Source organism: Humulus lupulus, chromosome 5, assembly GCF_963169125.1.
Source record: "Humulus lupulus chromosome 5, drHumLupu1.1, whole genome shotgun sequence".
NCBI lineage: Eukaryota > Viridiplantae > Streptophyta > Magnoliopsida > Rosales > Cannabaceae > Humulus > Humulus lupulus.
In genome coordinates, this window is record NC_084797.1 from 240,389,291 (window position 1) to 240,407,148 (window position 17,858).

At 35.5% G+C, this 17,858-nt stretch overlaps 3 protein-coding genes across 5 annotated transcripts; 2 read left to right on the plus strand and 1 right to left on the minus strand.

Annotated features, from left to right (window-relative positions):
* Nucleotides 1–1,007: 1,007 nt before the first annotated feature.
* On the plus strand, nucleotides 1,008–4,763 carry LOC133778539 (uncharacterized protein At5g41620-like). Its single transcript, XM_062218498.1, has 3 exons — nucleotides 1,008–1,658; nucleotides 2,410–2,538; nucleotides 2,952–4,763. The coding sequence occupies exons 1-3, from the start codon at nucleotides 1,230–1,232 to the stop codon at nucleotides 4,476–4,478; spliced, it is 2,085 nt and encodes a 694-aa protein (XP_062074482.1). The 5' UTR covers nucleotides 1,008–1,229; the 3' UTR covers nucleotides 4,479–4,763.
* Nucleotides 4,764–5,969: 1,206 nt separating this feature from the next.
* On the plus strand, nucleotides 5,970–8,243 carry LOC133778540 (uncharacterized). Its single transcript, XM_062218499.1, has 7 exons — nucleotides 5,970–6,453; nucleotides 6,546–6,721; nucleotides 6,819–6,921; nucleotides 7,068–7,184; nucleotides 7,272–7,442; nucleotides 7,611–7,734; nucleotides 7,807–8,243. The coding sequence occupies exons 1-7, from the start codon at nucleotides 6,184–6,186 to the stop codon at nucleotides 7,941–7,943; spliced, it is 1,098 nt and encodes a 365-aa protein (XP_062074483.1). The 5' UTR covers nucleotides 5,970–6,183; the 3' UTR covers nucleotides 7,944–8,243.
* On the minus strand, nucleotides 7,555–9,019 carry LOC133778542 (uncharacterized). 3 transcript variants are annotated; one of them, XM_062218501.1, is made up of 5 exons: nucleotides 8,833–9,019; nucleotides 8,564–8,731; nucleotides 8,174–8,306; nucleotides 7,969–8,065; nucleotides 7,555–7,833 (listed from the first exon to the last, which is right to left on the minus strand). In XM_062218501.1, exons 2-4 carry the CDS (start codon nucleotides 8,722–8,724, stop codon nucleotides 8,009–8,011), a joined length of 351 nt encoding a protein of 116 aa, XP_062074485.1. In that variant the 5' UTR covers nucleotides 8,725–8,731; nucleotides 8,833–9,019; the 3' UTR covers nucleotides 7,555–7,833; nucleotides 7,969–8,008. The 3 variants fall into 3 exon arrangements, with proteins under 3 accessions (XP_062074485.1, XP_062074486.1, XP_062074484.1); XM_062218502.1 differs by lacking the exon at nucleotides 8,833–9,019 and having other exon boundaries at nucleotides 7,555–7,859; nucleotides 8,564–8,797; XM_062218500.1 differs by lacking the exon at nucleotides 8,833–9,019 and having other exon boundaries at nucleotides 8,564–8,796.
* Between the last annotated feature and the right edge of the window lie 8,839 nt (nucleotides 9,020–17,858).

Sequence of the window (17,858 nt, forward strand, 5' to 3'; positions counted from 1 at the left end):
GATGTCATTTTGTAAAATACTATCAAAAGTACATTAGAATGCAAAATTACTTAAATTTTTATTTTACTTTACACCATTCATCAACTTTTCTGTTCTTTTCTTTACATAATTTAAATAATATTTATTTTTAAATACTTTTTACAAAAAAAAAATTGAAGTGTAGCATTAGATAAAGAGAGAGAAATTAATAAAAAAATAATTTAGAGGAATAGTGTCCTATAAAAGTAGCTCAACTATGTAGCAAAGGTTACATAGATTTTTTTAGACAAATTCTTTAAAATTTAGATATTACTCTATTTTACCTTACATTTTTATTTTAGATCCATTTTTTTTTAATAAATTTGAGATCCATTTGATTGCATTTCTAAATATTTTTTTTTTAAAGATTAAAGGCATTTCTAAATATTTGAACACCATAATATTACTATTCAATGAGATCTTTATTTATCATATATTTCATTTATTTTGGTCATTTGTTAACTTTGTCCTTTATATACATATGTTCCAGCTGTCCAGGTGAACACACATAACCAAAACATTTCCACGTTATCATGTTCTCTAGCCGAAAGTGCTTTTTTTTTTCTTTGGTTAAACACAAGCTTAAATTAAAAATAACAAAAATACCAAAAAAAGAAACAATTTTTTTTATTTGAAAAATTAATTAATTTATGTGTTTTCATTATTCTCGAATGCAACAACAAATCTCGAGCCGACATACTTTCATAATTTCAAATATAAAAATAATTTTCTTTAATTTTTTCGAACATAATTTATAAATGTGAATTAATTACATTTGTCAAAAAAATATGGGAATTAATTACATAGTACAAAAACTTTAGACAATTTTCTAATTAATATTCTCACATAAAATACTTGCACTAATATGTGTCATACTCTAAGGAAAAAGTCAATAGATTTAATGCGGACAACGGACCTAAGTAATTGCGAAGCAGGTGATTACAACCCAAACCCAACTTTGTGAGTTCTTCCATGGCGATCGATGATCATTCCAAAAACCAAAGTCACATTAAAAAAAAAAAAAAGCCAAAAACAGAGCAACTTCTCAAGAGTTTACCCAACGTAAACCATTCCAAAAAGGAGAAAAAAAAACCCACAAAAAAATAATAAAAAAATGAAGAGAGAGAAAACAGGGAATAATCACTGCCTGGTGGAGGAGGACGAGGAGGGTGAGTCTGGAGAGAGAAAGTTTTAAGTTTTAAGAGAGAGAAATGAAAAGGGTAGGAGGAGGTGGGGAAGGGGGAGCAGAAAAGGAGGAAAATTTGGGAGAAAAGTTAAGGAGGAGAGTGGTTTTGGTAGGGAAAAGAGAGGGGCCCTGTACTCCAGTAGCGTCCTCATGGAGACTTTTTTCACTTTCTGGCCATCAAACCTTCATTAAAGACCCTTCTTTTACTTCTCAACCTCCCATTACTGCTGCTTCTTTTTCTGTCTCTGTTAGAAAGCTAGGAGCTGCTCTTTGGGAGCTTCAGCAATACTTGCCTCTTGCTAAAATGAACCGGGGTGTGCACAATAATGGTGGTCCTCCTCCTCCTAGGCTGCGTCACCACCTACACCCTCATCATCACCTTCATAGAGGAGACAAGGCTGCTCTTGACCTTTCTAACTTTCTGGCTGATAACTCTCCCAGCTCTCCTGAACAGGTTGGTACCTGCTAAACCGACTCTTCTTTCTTATGTGGGTTTTTCATTTTATCAGTTTTGGGTTTTTTTGTTGGTTGTGAATTCTTCTGATTGATTTTGAAGTTGGGTTTTCTTATTGAAATTTATGGTTGCGGAGAAGGTTGATTGTGGTTTTCAAGGGTTTGGTTGATAAAGCTTTAATTTTTTGACCTTCAAAGAAATGTGATTTCAAGAACTTTAACTTGTTTAAGCTTAGTACTTTGAACTTCCTTGATAGGGAGGCCTCTGTTCAGCTGGTAAGGCTGTGTTTGGTCTTCGTTATGTCATTGCTGTGATTGTTATTATATCATTCCCATTGTTTTCTTATCGAATTTATTGTGTCATTATCATCACCAACTTTTTAAACCTTGTCTGTATTTTTGTTCAGTTATAAATGTAGACTTCTCAGTCAAGTGCCATTGTACTCTTGTTCTAAGAAAACTTTGCAAGCCAATTTAATTTAGTGCTAAAACTTTGTTAACATCTAAAAGTTCTAACAACATGTGATAAATCAAATATTTGGTGAACATTTCTTGCATAGAACAAGTGGGTGTTAAATCAGTTTTGAGTTCAGTGGACTCTCCTTCCAGTCATAAATTTACTCTTTTAGCTTGTTCTTGAGGCTGCAACACAAATGTGTTTCAGCGTCGGCCTTGTGGAATGGCAATTTCTGAAGTTTCCCAGTTGGAGATTATCTCCTTGACAACTGATTTTTCCCTGATTGCCATGGCAGCCAGCTAGTGCAGGCAGTTTGAGGAGGCATGTCGCCGCATCATTGATGCAACACCATCGAACAATTGAAAGGAGCAATCATCACGCCTTGCAACCTGTATCTCCAGCAAGTTATGGTAGTTCTTTGGAGGTAAGCATCTTCTTCTTCTTTTTTTTTTTACCAATGCTCCTTTCTCATTAAAAATTATTTCCAATTTGTCTAAATTGAACATAATTTGGTTACTAAAAGAGAAATTTGTACCCAAAATATATATATTTTTACAGTTTTTGCAAAAAAAAAACATATCTTTTTTACCATTTTTATTTTTACTGTATTAAATATACATGTGGTATTATATTCAGAAACTGTATTTTTTTAAATATAAAAACTTAAAAATTGTATTTTTGAAAAAAAATCTTTCTAAGACTGTAAAAATGAATAATTTAAAAAAAAAAAAAAAGTTTTGACTTTTGCTTTAATCTATTACTTAAATCCCCCAATTTCAAGCGAAACCTTGTGTGAGCAGGTGGTTGATTAATGTTTTCCATGCTTTTCTCTTTCAGGTGGCACCTTATAATCCTGCCATTACTCCTACAAGCTCTTTAGATTTCAGGGGAAGAATTGGTGAATCACATTATAATCTTAAAACATCCACCGAACTTTTAAAAGTATTAAATAGGATATGGAGCTTGGAAGAACAGCATGCCTCCAATATGTCGTTAATAAAGGCATTGAAAACAGAGCTGGATCATGCCCGTTTAAAGGTAAAAGAGTTGCTTCGGGAACGACAAGCAGATCGACATGAAATAGATGGTTTGGTGAAGCAATTCACTGAAGATAAACTTGTAAGGAAGAGTAAAGAACAGGATCGTATTCATGCTGCAATTCAGTCTGTGAGGGATGAGTTAGAAGACGAGAGGAAACTGAGAAAGCGATCAGAGAGTCTACACAGAAAATTAGCTAGGGAGCTTTCTGAGGTAAAATCTACACTTTCTGGTGCTCTGAAAGAGCGGGAAAGAGAGAAAAAGTCGAGGAAAATGTTAGAAGACCTGTGTGATGAGTTTGCTAAGGGCATAACAGAATACGAACAAGAGGTTCGCGCTTTGAAACAGAAAGCTGATGGTGATTGGACTGGAAGGGCAGATCGTGATCGTTTGATTCTCCATGTATCTGAATCTTGGCTTGATGAGCGGATGCAAATGCAGCTAGAAGAATCTCAGTGTGGTGTTTCTGACAAGGGATCAATAGTGGAGAAATTAAGGCTTGAGATAGAAACCTTCCTTCGAGCTAAACATATGCATGCTACTAAAACTGAAAAATTGGTGTCAAGAGAGCGTAGGAATTCACTCGAGTCTGTCCATCTGAATGAAGCTGTGAGTGCACCTCAAGATGTGGATGATGATGACGACGATGATGATTCATTAGGCAGTGGTTCTCAATGTTTTGAGCTTCAAAAACCAAACAACACAGCGTTCAAATCGAATGGGAATGAAGCTGAAGATGATTGTCTTGATGACAAGGTGAAAGTGAGCAACACGAAGAAAAAAGACGAGTCCAGTGAGAGGATAAATGGGCGTAATCCATCTAGCTTGCAAGTTAAGTTTGAAGAAAAAATGGCTAGGGCTGTGTCATCTGATGGAAACAAGAAATCCCAGTTGGTAAATACAGAGCTGGGGAGAAACGTAGAAGAGAAGCCAAATGAAATAAGTATATCCCAAATGCCTGAACATCATGAAGCGACTGAAGAGACAAGCTATGAGAAAACAAAGAAACAAGACGAAATACAGCTGCTTAATTCGAACGAAACAGTTGGAAATCTTATAAGAAATCAATATTTGATGTCAGATGGAGGAAATCTACATCTTGAGAATAATAACAGCGAGGCTTCTTGCAGTAACTTGGGATGGAGGAATCATGCTAGTCCAGTACGACAGTGGATGTCAAAACTCACATCCCCAGAACTTGACATCCCCGAGTCTTCCTCAAAGTTGCCTGCGGGGTTGAAGGACAACACTTTAAAGGCAAAGCTTCTTGAAGCAAGATCAAAAGGTCGACGATTACGTCCAAAAGTTTCCAAATTTTCCTTTTAACCACTCTCTTTTTAAGTTCTTGTTGAAGGGTGTTTATTCAGGCCTATTAGGTGGTGATTGGTTCTGCATTACTTCTCAGCTATGGGAAGTTTTGTCATGTGAATATAGGCCATGGTACTCGCCTAGGCGGGTTCTGAATATCTTTGTGCTGTTACTCCCATAACTATTTTTATAGTTTCATCTTCCTCTTCTGTAATTTTGCAAATTCAAGCCTGTATATGAGTGTAATGTTGTTTCATAGATAAAGACCAATAAAAGAGACTCAAGACCAACTACAATTTTGGATATTGACCTCTTGAAATCCACAAGAGAACATGGTTGGACCCAGCTCTCCCCTTAACTACTTGGGTAGCAGAGATGTGACATGGTGTTTTGTGTGAGCCATTTTTGTTTTTGGTATCATATACAACAAATTTTCAACACTGCAGCTGTTTGAAGTCAAATTCTTTGTGGGTCTCTTCATATTTTTTTGCCCTTTTGAAAATTGGTGGGTCAGTTTCTGTTTCCTTTGAGGCCTTGTTTGCACAGTAATACTTTATTTTCATGGGGTCTTTATAACAAAAAATTACAATATTTTTGTTCTTAGCAAATTAATAATTCTTAGCTAGAGTATATTTTTTTAATAAACTTATTTTATACATATTTGGTAGGTGGGAGAAACAAGTGGACGGATAAGAGGAATGTAGAGAAGGAAAAGAAAGATAGGCAGATTACAAATACTCTTAACTTCACTATTTAAAATTCTTCTATTAATGGAAGAATACATTTTTTTTTATTCTATTTTTTAAAACTTACATATTCTCTACAAAAATTAATAAATATAATAATTTTACTTTTAAAAAAATTAATATTTATCATTTTACTTTCATCTGTTTTCCCCAAATAATTTGGACTGAGAAGTTTAAGAAAGAAGTGGAGTGTGAATTGTGATGGATAAAAATGATAATAACTCTATAAATTTATGTTGTTTGGTATTGAGATTGAGAGATAGAAATTATGATGATTAAAAGTTTAAATGTAAAATTACCATCTTATCTATTATAAAATATATAGTTAAAATGGTTTATACATTTTTTGACCCTGTATTTTTTCACATTATTTGTTTGGACCCTGTGTTTTGACAAATTACTTTTTGGACCATATGTTTTGTAAAATTGTTAAAATAGAACCCTAAATTCAATTTTAATTAAGATAAAATTGAATATAACAACACAGTTTTTAAGCAGAATGATTTTATTTTTGTTCTGAATTGTTAGTTTGGTAAATTATTTGTGATTTTAGTTGAGAAAACATTGACCAAAATCGGGTTTATGGTTCTATTTTAACTATTTTACAAAACATAGGATCCAAAAAATAATTTGTCAAAACACAGGGTCCAAATAGGTAATGAGAAAAAACACAGGGTCCAAAAAAATATAAACCCGTTATTTTTTGTAAGGATATTTATATAATATTTTGCCTTGTTCTCTAGCTATTCTATATTTTTGGAGGGATTCATGTTAGAGAATTAGGAGGGCATCCCTCCATTTTTCCTCTGCCAAACAAATAATTTTCTCTCCTAACCTCTCTATCTTTTTCAAAACATAGAAAGACTATAACTTTCCACTCTCTCTCCCTCCTACTTCTACATCCACTGTACTCTCTCTTCTTAGTGTTTAGGAACAAATAAAGAGATAAGATACCAGAGAAGAGGTAGAGCTTAGCAATGGGAGGAACTGTGTTGGAGTTGTTTGAAGTTGGGCCCTGCAAAGATGCCTACCAGATGGGCTTTCTAATAGGCCAAAGGTTTGCAAACCAGATTAGAAGCAGGTTGGGCAATGATCTCATTCTCCAAAATCAGCTTCGCCCTTTTGCACAATCCTCACAATCACAGCCGTTGATTCAAGCTCTCTCTTCCAACAACCAAAAGAGGTTCCCAAGATATTGGGATGAGCTTGTGGGTTTGGCAGAAGGTAGTGGTGTGGCTGCTCTTGATGTGAGTGAGTTGTCTTTTTTCTTATGTCGTTTGTTATGTTTTTTGTCGTTTGGTTCAGAAATGAGGTTTTTTTTTCTGGTTTGCTACTGCAGATAATACTGATTAACTTCAGGAAAGAGATTCTTCCATTTCTTCCTAAGACAGAGTTGAGCAATGTTCCTACTGTGGATGATGTCTCAGATGACTGTTCTGATGTTATTGTTATTAGTGATTCCATGGCCATTGTTGCTCACAATGAGGATGCAAATATTGCTCTAATTGACCGCACGTATAGCATAAAAGTTTATACACATTTACAATTTCTAACACCTAGCTCATTATATGTTCAATGAAATGCCCAAGTCAAGTCCTTTTTTTTTTGGCAGATATTTGATCAAAGGATCTCTTTCAAATGGGTTATCATTCCTTGCTTACACATACGCAGGAGAGCTCCCAAGTTGTGCTTTTGGGGTCAACAGTCATGGGCTAGTAAGAACTCTCTTGTTGAACCACAACATTCTTTTGATCTCTAACCTTTGTCAAAAGGGAAAGTTTGATCAGAAAACACACTTGATCACATGGCTCTGGCATTTGTGTAAACAAGTCTTAACTACTACATTATGTGACTCTAACAGGCATTTACGCTGAATTCGGTTCCACCATCTGAAAATGAGATTGAAGCTGGAGGAATAGGGCGAAACTTCATTTCGCGAGACCTACTCGAAGCAACAAGCATTGAGGATGCATTATCCGTAAGTGTTGAGCATAGAAGAACTTATTGAGTTTTCATGTTTGATTTTGATGGCTCTAACTTTTAATAATATGGTTTGCAACTTCAGAAAATCCGTTCTTCAGAAGTCTCTGTGGGGCATAGTTACAATCTAATCGAAATAGGGAGGCGTAGGATTGTCAACGTGGAAACAGCGTCCAGAAATCGAGTTTCGATCCATGAGATTGGCAAAACACCATACTTTCATGCAAACATGTATCTCCATCTTCAGGTTCCTCAGGTAAGTTTAATAATGTATCTCCATATGACCTAAATCAAGCTAAAAGAACCATATCACACTAAGGCCTGTTTAAAATAATGCGTACTCATGAAATAAAAAGTTAAACTGATGCTGAGTGTAGTGAATCTTTTTCAATTAATAACAAATTGAAATCATTATTCCATGAAGTTGCAAGATGAGAACTCAATAAGCAGGCAAAGAAAAGCAGCTGTGCTACCAAAAAATACAACAGAAGAAATCCTAGCAGTTCTTGGAGATTCAGAAGATCCAAAATACCCCATCTACATGACAGGTACTACTAGAACATAAAAAATTCTTTGATTTCCTATAAATGTCTTGATAACCTTGCTTGCCTTCTCTTCAGGTCCAACGCTCTACACTTTATGCACAGCTGTAATAGACGTAGACCAGCAAACACTGTCGATTATTCAAGGAAATCCACATAAAAGAGAAGTTTCACACATCTTTGATCTGTCTTCTAGAGATTTCAAGCGGCTATAACAAAAAGCTTATAGCAAATTATTACCTTTAAAGATTGTATTCAAGAAGACATGTTTCTGGAGCTCCTATGCACGTTCATAAAGGCCCAACATGTGCCCATCAACACATCTCATTGCTGCAACCTGATCACAATCAAATTATTTCATAATTTTTGAACTCTGAATAACATTGTAATGAAGCACACAAGTCAATGACTTTCATTTCTTCCCTATTTAAGTATTTTGTACTACCTTTCCATGGATCTCATATTTGATTGGACCATCTAGTTCAGCTCCTAATGCCATTAATTTTGTTACTGTACTGTTGATGTCTGTTACTGTGAAAGATAATGATGAAGAGTACTCCTTCTGTATTGCACGATCACTGTAACCCCAAATTAGCAAACACATTATAATAAGGTAAAAATATGTTTAAAGCATTCTCCATCAATAACCATACTAAGAAAAGAGCCAAATGCTAGTTGAAACTTAACAAATAATGAAAAGAAATATAAAATAAACACACAATTACAATTGGGTCCAGGAGTTTACTCATAACCAAAAGAATATGGCTCTTTTCTCTTTTAGACAAATTAGCAAACACATAGAAGGCAATGGAGATGGAAAAGAAAGATACTTTACATTGGGGATTGCATGAGAGCGAGTTTAAGTGGACCAGACTGAAGCTCAGCCCAACGGAGAGTGCAGACGTTAACGGTGAAGTCCAGTCCCTCCGAGTAGAATCGAGCTGCTTTGGGCACGTCCTTATGAAGCTGCATTATCCACCTAAATGAAACTGCCATTTTTCATCTGCGGAAGACTTGTGAGTAAGTAGTGAGAAACATAAAACGAAACTAGACAATTATGAAGAAAAAGAATCTCACAAAAGTCTGGTTTAATTTCACAAATACCTTTCTAATATGAGAAATTGGTGAAAATAGCCTCTTATTTTAAGTGGCTTTGCATCCTGACCTACTTTTGATAATTTTTTGTAAAATGATCTCAATCTAAAATTCGACCAGTTGTCTAAATTTTTCGACGAGCTGTCTAAAATTTTCAACTAACTGTCTAAATTTTTCGACCACCTGTCTAAATTTTCGACTAGCTGTCTAAATTATGAGAGGTCATTTTACAAATAATTATAAAAACTAGACTAGAGTGTAAAATGTCTTTAAAAAATAGACTATTTTGACAAGAAGCCCTTCTAATATTTGGGACTAAAACATTTGTTATTGAAAATCGTTCTCCTATTAGGCCGGATTTGGGATAGAGAATGAAGGTGGGCTTACATGGACTAGGCTTGGGCCTATCTGACCCGGCCCAAGACCATTTGGGGAGGGGAGGAGTGGACCAAGTCAGCAAACTGACCACATCTTCCATTTCACATGAATACCAATCAAAATTTTGGTGTTGTTTTTTTTGCACTGAAGTTTGTATCAATGTTTAGCCTTGGTTTAATTTGGTATTATGTTACTAATACAATTAGTAAGTGAAAGCCGGTTAACTTCTTAACTCATCTACCCACTTTAATTTGCATATTAAAATTATATTCAACTCAAATTATTTTATGGGACCTTGTCTAAAGGTGAAACAAATCTACTAACAATACTCAGAATTATTACAAGTTACAATACACTAAATACAATTTAAAACTCTCTTTTGAAATGTTTTATAAAACAAGCAATCAACTCTCTATTTTAGTGAAAATCTTCAAGCAACCATCCTCCTACTAGTATTATGGTTTGTTGGACTTCCTCTAGCTGCTGGACTCCCTCCAGCTTCAACTCGAGCTGCCCTCGAGACTCAGCTTGAACTCATTTCAAGTTTTAAACTAGAAAAATTGAAATGAATGGTCAACTTTTACTAAAATGCCATGTGCCAATGATCAATGAAGTAATGAATGCTTCAAATCTTTCGAAAAGAATGTTTCTCGATGGAATAACTTTTTAGTCGCTAAAAATGTAGAGTTAACACGCACAAAACAAATATATATACTAGGACACAAAAGAAGAAAACCAACTAAGTAAAACATGTGCTGAATTAATAATCAAGTACTACTGAGCTTTCAATATTATAGCATGAAAACCATGTCTAAATATGAAATTCAAAACAGGACAAAAATTTACATTTACAGTAAGACAGTATAATTAACAAAAAAAAATGCTTACCTTAGTGAATATGGTAACTTTGATCGACCATCAAAGTTATTTAGTGCATTAAAACTTTTGCTGCAAGTAAAAAAGATTTCTTAAGATCATTTTGCAAAAAAAAATCAGCATATTTTTTTCTTTGTAATATAGAGTTAGGGATAGTATATTGTATAATATGAAATAATTCATTACATGTCTCTTCTTATTATTGAAAATTAGTATGGTATATAAGGGAGCATATATCTTATATTGTGATGCGGGCACCATCTTCATTGCATTATCTAGTGACAATGGATCTAATAAATTAGATTATTTTGACTTGGACCCTGTCAGGGTGGTTGGTACGAGATTTGAGTTTGTAGGAGTAGACTTAGAGAGAATTTAAATTAAGGGAATGTAAAATTCAAGTATTTAAAGAGGTTAAGATTATACTCAAATCATGTTAAAAAATGGAATTTACTTGAAAACACAAATCCTCAAGCCATTAAAAATAAATTTACCAAACACGAGATAAATTTGACATTCTAATTCCCACCAAACCAATCTAACATACCAAACACCTCTTAGTCTAACATACCAAAAGATGCATGCTTTCTCGTAAATATCTTCAAAAATATATATTCTCACTCATAAATGTGAGAATGAGAATCCATGACAAATAATTTTTTATACATGGTCATTCTACAAAATTATATTTTTGAAATAAAATAACATTGAATTAAGCCAGACCCCGACTCATGTAAAAAATATCTATTTATGCTCGCATTTATTTAATTATATCAACTAATTCATCTTAATCATCCCCACTCAGATTACCAAGTAATACTAGTTCACTTACAATTTTTTTTTCAATATTGAAGAAAATTGAATTTCCTTCATAGTTGAGGCTCGTCAACTTCACATGCTAATGGCATTTAGAGGTATAAAAAAGAATAAAACAAAAAATAGAGAGATGTTGTGTGAAATAACCAGCTATATAAGTTTATAAATATCTTAATTAGTGCTAGAGAATCTCACGTCAAAAAAAGTGTGAATTTTTTATGGACAAAATAATTTAAGGCTTTTGGTGAGTTTTTATTTATTTATCTTATTTTTAATAAATTTGGGAGCTTCCAATGCACTTATCTCATTTATTATATTGTATTATATTATTACACGTAGATGACTCCAAAAATAATTTTTCTCACTATTTTCTTTTGAATGTATATTAATTATCAAGACTAGTATGTAAAGGAAAGAGTTTGATGCAAAATGACTATTAATAGTGTATGAAAGTAAGTAAATGTTTATGTTTTTAATTTTATAGTAAAATAATTTAACTGCATTTTTTAAATTACATATTATCAAATATGTCTTTTAACAAATTATTATTTTATTCTAAATATTTAATATTATGGTATATGTATATTAATTTTGTTTAATTAATTTTTATTTTAAAGTTATTTTGATTTTTTTTATGAGTTGTTTAATGATATATCGTACCACAAAATACATTTATTGAGTTGAAAAATAATATACAAACAAAACTTACAAAATTATTACTAAAAAACGTACATACTATACTAACAAAACTATATACTACAATTATCTATAGTAAGATAGAAACTAAATATCATAAAAAAAATGATATATCATACCACAAAAAATATATATACTAGTTGGAAAATAATATATCGACAACCCATAAAAAACTTAAAAAATCAATACAACCTTAAAATAAAAACTAATTAAACAAAACTAATATATATACTATATTGAAGTCATACACTCCTAAATAAATAAATAAAAATTCAGAAAATGACAATTTAGATAATCAACAATGTAAAATGGTCATTTCTCCACAATTTTAAAAATAAAAAAATTAGCTTCTTCATATAATTATTTTGATTCATTTACCATAATTTCTTAACATCATAATGTATTACTTATTATTTTTTAAAATAATAAAACATGTGGAAATGCATCTGGCCAAATTAAAAGGAAGAGTGAGTGAATGTTTAAATTTTATTCCAATCTTAGGTAAATGGCATATGGAATATGCTGTAGCCCTACACCTTTCTATATGGAATATGGTAGTGTATGTATATGGAAGTAATATATGTTTAAAAAATTATCTCTCTAAACATATATATATATATAAATATATATGAGAATTCTCTTATAGGTTCTTCACTTTAAGCTCTATCGGTGGAGCTATTCAGTGTTCTCGATCTGTAAACAGTTTTTGACACGATTTTTTTTTATGACCGTGTATGTTGTAGTTGTTTAGAGCATCCTGCAAATTTTCTGAAAATTCCGAATAGTTTACAGTACTGAAAATTAAGTTCAAACATGTTGTTTTTTATGCACATAAAAAAATTAATTACGTGTGTAAGAACATATTTGAACACTGAGAACCCCACTGGTAGGACTTAAATTGAAGACCCTATAAAAAAAAATTCATATATATTTTACAGGGTTGTAATTATAATTTGAACAGTTTTTGGTGAGAATTAGTAGAACATAGTCACATACTTTATTTGGAATAAACCATTAATTCCAATTGTTTATTTTAAATTCATGATTCTGGTTTAATGTCTTGAAAAGAAAAATAAAAAGATTGCGTATGGGAATTTGCAAGTAAATTTAAGACATCTCAAATTTAACGTATACTACAAGTACAAGATGTGTGACACTTTGGTTATATATAATATACTATTAATCATTCCTTTATATACATATTTTCTTTAATCCTTCCTATATATATAATAGTATAAATTCACAAATTTATATTTTGCTTAGTTTTATTTATAAAATTTATTAATTAATTTTATTAGATTTGTATGATTATTATTTAAATTTCAAAAGAATAAACAATATTATATATAAAAGAATAACATAAACTTATTAAAAAAAAAATTAAACCAAAATATTATTTATAATTTTTTTTAAATATATATATATATAATACTATAACTTTTTAGATCACAAACTATCATACTGAAGATATAAAACATTCATGATATTATTCACATTATATCTTAATGATTGAATAATAAATTTTTTTATTCTTGATAAAAGATAAAAAAAATTTAAATAGAAGATAAATATTATTATAATTTTTATGTAGTTACACATTCATATTATTTATATACACACGATACTTATATATAATATATTTATAATATTTATTGTTATTCAATATAAATAAATAAATAAATATTTATATAAAGTTAGATCAAATAAAAAAATAACATTTTAAATATAAATAATATTTTTTTAATAAGAATATGTATTATATATTATTACTCTAATGATATTTTATAACATTTAAATTTATATTAATATAATTATTAAATATTATTATAATAATAATATTTAAATTCAAATTAATATAATTAGTAAACAATTAGGATTATATATTTATATTAATATAATTATTAAATACCTAATCTTGTATTATATATTCTTATAGTTATGATATTTTATAACATCTTAATTTAAATTTATATTAATATAATTATTAAATATGTAGTCTTATATTAAATATTATTATAATTATGATATGTTATAATATTTGAACTCATATTAATATAATTAATAAATATCTATTTTTAATTGGTTTTAAAAGTATATTCCGTTAAATATTTAGAATATTCCGTTAAAATTAACAAACAAAAAAAACTGTAAAAACTCAGAAAAATTGTTAACTACACATGTTTACCCAAAAAACAGCTGTTGATGACGTGGCAAGAATTTTCGACACGTGTCAGATATACTGTTCGCCTATCGACTAGAAACATTTCTACATGCAGAGATCAAGTTTTATATATGACCAGACTGATCGTATACTCCGTGCATTTATGTAAAGATCTGTACAGTTGTAATGATATCCGAGAATATCTCTTCATTATGACTTGAAGATCCGTTTATTAAGGGAAGATATTATTACTTGATTCATGTAACCCTTCCTGAGCCTATAGATATGCAAGGAATAGCTCAGGGAAGGGGATCGATCTTTTTCTCTTTTTCCGAACTCTATTACTATTATCCATCGTTTGTATTGCTTTTCTTCCTCTAAGGTCTGTGAAACTCAGGAACTCTAGTTCTTTGATCACACCTTTGGAGTTCAATACTAATAATAGTATCAAGTGAACGTAGGTTATTACCAATCACTGGGGCTGAACCACTATAATTCTTGGTGTTCTTTATTTTCCATTAGATCGTTTTCTCAGGCTCTTTATTATTTTTCTATCGTTTTCTAGACTCCGTGTCATTGACCAAAACGAGGGTCAACATTCTGTTGCTTTCATTGAGAGTCGAACTCAAGAAGATCTAATGGCAAAAACTACCAAGAAGACTGGATAGGCTGCCGCTGCGCCATCCCAACCTCCTCCCCCAAATGTGGCTGAAGATGAACCTCATTTGGAGTTTGATGAGGAGGAGTTGGACTCTGAGACCCTGAAGACAACACGGGGGGTGTATCAAGACGAGTTGGCCAATCTGAGGGCCAATAAGGAGAATGCTGCTGAGATAATGGCGTCGCAGCAGAGGGAGATAGAGCACCAGCGCCAGGAGCTGAGCGAGCGTCAGACGGAGATGGACCGTCGGCAGAGGGATACCATGGCAGCCCTTGAAGCAGCCATCCAGTTGGCTAGGAATTAGGCTGCGCCAGCCTCACAGCCTGATCAACCCCCAAGCGGGCCACCTCAAAGGGGTCCCAATCCTAGTCCTCCGCTCCAGCCAATAAGCCCTCAGAGGCCAGAGCACCCACCTATGCCTCAGGATGATGTCCCACCAATGGATCCTGAGACGCAACCTCCGTCTCAAGCTGGTCGAGGCAATCCCCTGCGCTCGAGGCAGAATAGGGCTGGGCAACAGCCCCGCAGCCCTAGACGCCCAGGGGGTGAAGAGCCGCATCCGCCGAGTAGGGGGCAGCATCCTTCTGCCAACAGAAGGAACTCAGAAACAGGCTCTGCGGTGAGGGGTCCCCCACGGCATGACAATGCACGGGGACCCAACGACCAACGCAAGCCTCCCCCTAATGCTCGAGAAATACCAGCCCAAGGAGGCAACAGAGGAAATAACCGGTTGCACCATAGCCAGTCACGGTTCAGAGATGGCCACGGCTACAATGAGGCCGACTCAGGCAAAGAAAATGCTGGTCAGAGGAACGAAGAGAGAGGTGGAGGCAGGAGCCCCCCACCTAGAGAAGACCGACCAGCAGGTCATAACGTTGGGGGGCAACCTAGACAAAATAACATCTTTAGCCGACTCGAAGCCAGCGAGCAGCGGCAAAGAGACGATGACTTGAGGGATGTACTCAACGACCGCCGAGAAAGGCACAATGAGTACATTCCCCCGACACCAGAGGCCCCAGCAATTCCAGAAGCCGTTCAGGCTCAAATCGATGCCCTGAACCAGGCTGTGCAGCAGGTGGTCGGGGGGCAGACATCACACATTGAGTACGATCGGAGGAGAGGCACCCCTTTCGTACAAAGGATTGATGTAGCAGAAACCCCCAGCAAGTTCAAGAAGCCAACTCTGCCAAATTTTGACAGGTACGGAGACTCGGTATCTCATGTTAACAAATTTGAGATACAGATGGACATTCAGAAAGTCCCTGAAGATGCTCGCTGCAGGATCTTCCCAGCAACACTTTCTGATGCCGCCCAGGAATGTTTCTTTAAGTTCCCTCCTGCAAGTATAGTATCCTGGGAGATGTTCATAAAGGAGTTTTACGGGAAGATCTACATGGGTCGTGTGCACCCCACCAAGGCGAACCAACTGGTCGAGATACGCCAGAAAGAGGGGGAGCCCTTGAATGAGTACGTCCAGCGCTTCATGCGAGCTGCAGCAGGAGACAAGACTATGGGCGATGAAGGCAAAATGATGGCCCTAACTGCTGGCGTTAGGCGCCATTCTCCCCTCTAGAGTAGCCTCAGAAAGCATGGGGTTAAAAGTACCCAGGAGTTTTTAGATCGAGTTGATCGATACATCAAGCTTGAGGACGTGATTTCTAATGAAGGAAAATCGCAAGAAAAAGACAAGGGGCCCAAGGAAGAACCTGCCAAAGCCGCCAACGGGCCTAAGCCCAATGGCAACGGCAAAGGCAACGGGAATGGCAACGGTAAGAATGGTGGAAAGCGGGCAAGTAACGAACCCTCGACCTCCGAGAGTAAGCGCCCCAAAGGTAATCGGTATGAACCGAAATTCACCAATTACACTGCCCTTGTTGAAAGCTGAGCCGAGGTTTACCAGGCGACCAGCACGAGCGTGCCCTACAAACGACCCGCACCAATAAGGAAAGATATCTCCAAGAGAGATTCAACAAAGTTCTGTCGTTTTCATAACGACTACGGACATGACACCAATGAGTGTAACCAGCTGAAGGACGAAATTGAGTTCCTGATAAGACAGGGACATTTAAGAAGATATGTGTGAGCCGCGGGAGGATCTCAACGCGAGGCTCAAGGTGGTAACGAGTCGGCGCTTGCACGCCAGCACTCGCCACCTTTACAGCCAGCTCCCGTGGCAGGTACCCTACTCACCATCTGCGGAGGCCCACATCTTGTAGGAGATAGTGGAAAAGTGAGGGAAAGATATGCTCGAACCCTACACCACAACCAGGACATCGAGATGATGAGTGTCGAGGATCGTGCACCAAAAAAGGTTCGAACAGAGGAGGAACTGATCACCTTCTCTGACGACGACGCCCAGCATGTGCGATTCCCACACTCCGATCCGTTGGTCGTGGATGTCCAGATCGTGAATATGATGGTAAAAAGGGTGTTGGTCGATACAGGAAGTTCGGTCAACATCCTCTATAAGTCCTCACTGGAAAGGATGAAGTTGTCCGTAAAGGACCTAGAGCCATGCAACCAAACCATTTATGGTTTTTCCAGAGAAGGGCTCGCCCCGGTAGGGTCGATTAGACTCCCAGTCACAGCAGGCGCTGCACCCGCCAACAAGACATTACTCACTACTTTTATAGTAGTTGATTGTCCTTTGGCGTACAATGTTGTGATAGGGAGACCAATTCTGGTTGACCTGCGAGCTGTCACTTCTATATGGCACCTCGCCATGAAATTCCCAACGGACGCAGGGGTAGGATGCGTGTTGGGAAACCAAAGGGAAGCGAGGGAGTGCTACAACGCCTCGATCACCAAGGCAAAGAAGGGTGTATCGAGAAATGCCACCGGGAAGGAGTTGCAAGTGGCAACTGATGATCAAGCCCGCTCAGGTGATAATCTTACCAAATAGGGCATTGCCCAAAGTGAGGATAGAGACTTAGATCCTCGCTTTGGGGATTTTGAAGAAGAAGTGAGCCCCATCGAGGACCTTGAAGAGGTCCAACTCGATAAGGAAAATCTGACCAGGGTTGTGAAAGTCGGTAAAAACTAAGAGACAACAACAAAACAAGCACTGGTGGAGTTCTTAAAAGGGAACCAGTATGTCTTTGCCTGGGCGCATAAAGACATGGTCGGGATAGACCCTGCAGTCATCAGCCATGTCCTGAACATCAACAAAAACTTTCCACTAGTGCAACAAAAAAGAAGGCTGCTTGACAAAGACAGATCAAGGGCCTTGAAAGAGGAAGTCGAGAAGCTGAAGGAGAATGGGTTCATCAGAGTGGCGTTTTATCCATCGTGGGTCTCCAATCCCGTACTCGTGCCCAAGACGAATGGCAAGTGGCGTACGTGCGTGGATTTTACAGACCTAAATAAAGCCTGCCCCAAAAACTGTTTCCCACTCCCGAGGATCGACCAGCTGGTCGATGCCACTGCAGGACACGGGACCCTCTCATT